The 3773-nt window shown below is 44.5% G+C and overlaps 1 protein-coding gene across 1 annotated transcript; it reads left to right on the plus strand.

Moving 5' to 3' along the window:
• Positions 1-270: 270 nt before the first annotated feature.
• On the plus strand, positions 271-733 carry LOC119419838 (post-GPI attachment to proteins factor 2; the record flags this gene model as incomplete). Its single annotated transcript, XM_037687202.1, is given in 2 exon segments — positions 271-379; positions 449-733. Coding segments are annotated over 2 exon segments (240 nt in total), but the record flags the coding sequence as incomplete, so codon positions are not given.
• Positions 734-3773: the final 3040 nt, after the last annotated feature.

Genomic DNA, 3773 nt, shown 5'->3' on the forward strand with positions numbered 1-3773 from the left:
CCTCTTGTCTCTGACCTCTCCCCTCTTGTCTCTGTTCTCTGACCTCTTGTCTCTGTTCTCTGACCTCTGACCCCTTGTCTCTGGTCTCTTCTCGTATCTGGTCTTTGATCTCTCACCTCTGGTCTCTGGTCTGTTTCACAAGGACCTGGTCTGACCTCTGGTCTCTCACCCCTAATCGCTGACCTCTGGTCTGTTTCAGGAGGACCTGGTCTGACCTTTGATGTCTGACCTCTGACCTGTGATCTCTGACCTCTGGTCTCTGTGTTTCAGGAGAAGACGTCGTACGTCTGGAAGTTGCGTCTCTTCCTCTTCAACATCAGTTGCTGCGCCGTCGCTGCCTACTTCTTCAGACGTCACAACAAGTTCTGCGAGGCGGGAGGTGAGTCTCTGAGCCGTCCTCGTGCCTCCGCCCGTCTTCATACGTTGACTGTCCGTCTCCGTCCTCCAGTGTACACGGTGTTCGCCGCCTTCGAGTACCTGGTGGTCTTCTCCAACATGGCCTTCCACATGACGGCCTTCTGGGACTTCGGCAACACAGAGGTGATGGTGTCTACGCTGCCCGAGGACAAGTGGTATTGAGCCCGGACCAGACCGGGCCAGATGCCCACAGAACCAGACTGGGACCAAATGGACTGGTCAATTTTTTAAACACGTTTTATATAGAACTATTTGAACCGGGTCCAGAACCAGTTCTGCTGCAAACGTACATGCAACAAGAAGACAAATGAAAATAAAAATGTTTCACTAAATCATTTTAAATAAACACTTTCATTAATTTACTGAATAAGTTTATTAATTTTATATTTTAATGTTTTACTTTAGACATTCTTTTTCCAGAGTGGAACTGTTCCAGTTCACACAGGGTGAGAACTATACATACAGGGTCAGAACTATACATACAGGGTCAGAACTATACATACAGGGTCAGAACTATACATACAGGGTCAGAACTATACATACAGGGTCTGTTTAGTTTAGTTTACACTATAAAAATACAGATCCAAGATATTAAAAAATACTAGCAGTGCAGGAAGAGGCAGAAGCCCAGTGGACTTGTATAAAGCCTCCACCCAAATTCTTTAGTGAACCGTTTTACAGAAGACAACGAAGTCCATGCTGTGTGTTGTACAGAAAGCCTGTTTGTTACCAAATATGAAAAATCCTTCCAAACTGTAGCTCCCCTGTAACGGAGACAAAACGGACTTTGCTGCTCTGATGTTTAGGAAGATGAAGCGCTGGACTCTGGTGAGTTAAGTAAGAATGAAACCATATTTGATTTAAAGTAAAGGGTGAAATGCTTTGGTATATCCTCTTGACTTACATAAATCTTATGAACAAAAATACAAATTTGAAAAATGTTAATGTTATAAATAGTAAGAATTCGTAAATTCCTAAACAGAGGAGCAGAAGGACGATGATAATCTGATCGAGTTGTAATTCCTGAACAACACCCTCAGCTGGAGCAACAACACCACCAGCCTGATGAAGAAAGCTCATCAGAGACTCTACTTCCTCAGGCGGCTGAGGCGAGCTGGTCTGGAAGCTCAGTCCTCACCTCCTTCTACAGGTGTGCAGTGGAGAGCATCCTGTGCTCCAGCATCAACGTGTGGCATGGAGGCTGCACAGCTGCAGAAAGAAAAGCTTTGCAGAGAGTGGTGAAGGCTGCACAGAAGATGTTGGAGTCAGTCTCCCCACCATCACAGACATCTACACCTCCAGATGCAGGAAGAGGGCCACCTGCATCATGAAGGACCTCACTCACCCAGCACACACACTTTTTGCCCCACTCCCCTCAGGAAGGAGGTTAAGGAGCATTAAGTGTAGAACCACTAGACTGAGGAACAGCTTCTACCCTGAGGCTGTTAGACTCATGAATCTCTAACCAGAATAATCACTGTGTAAGATTACATCATGTTGCTGCTGATCTGTTTCATGTTGCTGCTGATCTGTTTCATGTTGCTGCTGATCTGTTTCATGCTGCTGCTGATCTGTTTCAATGCTGCTGCTGATCTGTTTCATGTTGATGTGGTCATGCGTGCACATCTGCTCACACAGACTCATGTTCGTGCTGCTGTTCAGTGTATTATTTTTATGCTATTAGTCCTTAGTGTATATTTAGTTGATGTTTTTCTTAGTTCATATCTTTGATCTTATTACGGTTTTATTTTTCATTTTATTGTTGGATGTAACTGGGACCTGTGGACATAATTTCCTTCCACCACATGTACCACATGTGTGAATGACAAATAAAGAAACTTGAATCACTGGTACATTTTCATCTTTAAATCACTTCCTGGTCTGCTGCCTTCATACATCTCCTCCTACATGTCTCTGTGTGAGTGCAGCTACAGCGTGCGCTCTCAGGACATTATTACCTGCAGTGTTCCCTCAGTGAGGACTGAACTAAACAAAAGGACCTTCTCCTACTCCGCTGCGTAACACCTTGCAAAAAGACCTGTAATCTATGAAGTTTGAGTGTGACTCATATCTCTTAACAAGATTAATCATTGTAATGTCACATTAATTGGTGATGAAACTTGTCCTTGCTGCTGATCTCATGCTTGCTGCTGATCTCATGCTGCTGTATTCATTCATACCCATCTGCTGACCACAGACATGTTCGGGCTGCTGTTGTGAAGCCGTATTGTTTTACATTATTAGTGTTTAGTGTATATCTTGGATTGAGAGAGGATCTTTTCTAAGATATCGTCATGTTTATGTGTTGAATTTGCAACGTGAGCGATTGTCGTTGCTCATTAACGGTCACAGCCTGGGTTTGGTCAGGCTGCTGTATTCTATAACGATTAACAAAGTACCCAGAATAGTCATGAGAGCAACCACAGACCAGGAACAGTTTAACTGTTTCTTTACAACGTGATCATGGTGGAGGAAAACCCTATAGTGTACAGACCCACTCAGAACCAGAATTTAAACTGTGTTCATAAACATCCAGTTTGATACTGCAGGCGAACTAAAACAACAGGAGCTTCATCAGCTTTTGTTTGATTTCACTCAAAAAACTGCAGCAACAAATACAAACTGAGTGTGTAAAGTTGGATCAAACTTGTTTAAAAGTGAGGTGCAGACATCCTCCCAGCAGGGGGCGCAGCTGCACGGAAACACTGCCCACTTCTCTGCACCTGCTGTTCACTCGGGCTTCTTCACCTGGTTTACATTTAAATATTCCCAATGTCCTAGATCTGCTCTGTACCTCTGAGGAGTTATCAATTCAGTTCAATTCAGTTCAATTCAGTTCAATTCAGTTTGTTTCTAAAGCTTCAAGTCACAACAGAAGTCGTCTCAGGGACTGAACAGAAACATCCATCCATTATCTTTACCCATCCATCCATCCATCCATCCATCCATCATCTTGACCCGTTTATTCCATTTTGGGTCACGGGGGTCGCCGGTGCCCATGTCCAGCAATCACTGTGCGAGGGGCGGGGGACACCCTGGACAGGTCTCCAGTCCATCACAGGGACACATAGAGACAAACGAGACAAACAACCATTCACTCTCTCACTCACACCTAGGGACAATTTAGAGTTACCAATCAGCCTAACATGCATGTTTTTGATCTGTGGGAGGAAACTGGAGCACCCGGAGAAAACCCACGCATGCACGGAGAGAACATGCAAACTCCACCCAGAAAGGCCCCTGGACCGGGATTTGAACCAGGGACCTGCTCGCTGAGAGGCAGCAGCTCTACCAGTTGCACCACCGTGCTTGAACAGAAACATTCATGTATAAAATAATAATTGAACAGAAACATT

The sequence above is a fragment of the Nematolebias whitei genome, chromosome 14 (assembly GCF_014905685.2).
Source record: "Nematolebias whitei isolate Nwh7 chromosome 14, NemWhi1, whole genome shotgun sequence".
Classification (NCBI taxonomy): Eukaryota; Metazoa; Chordata; class Actinopteri; order Cyprinodontiformes; family Rivulidae; genus Nematolebias; species Nematolebias whitei.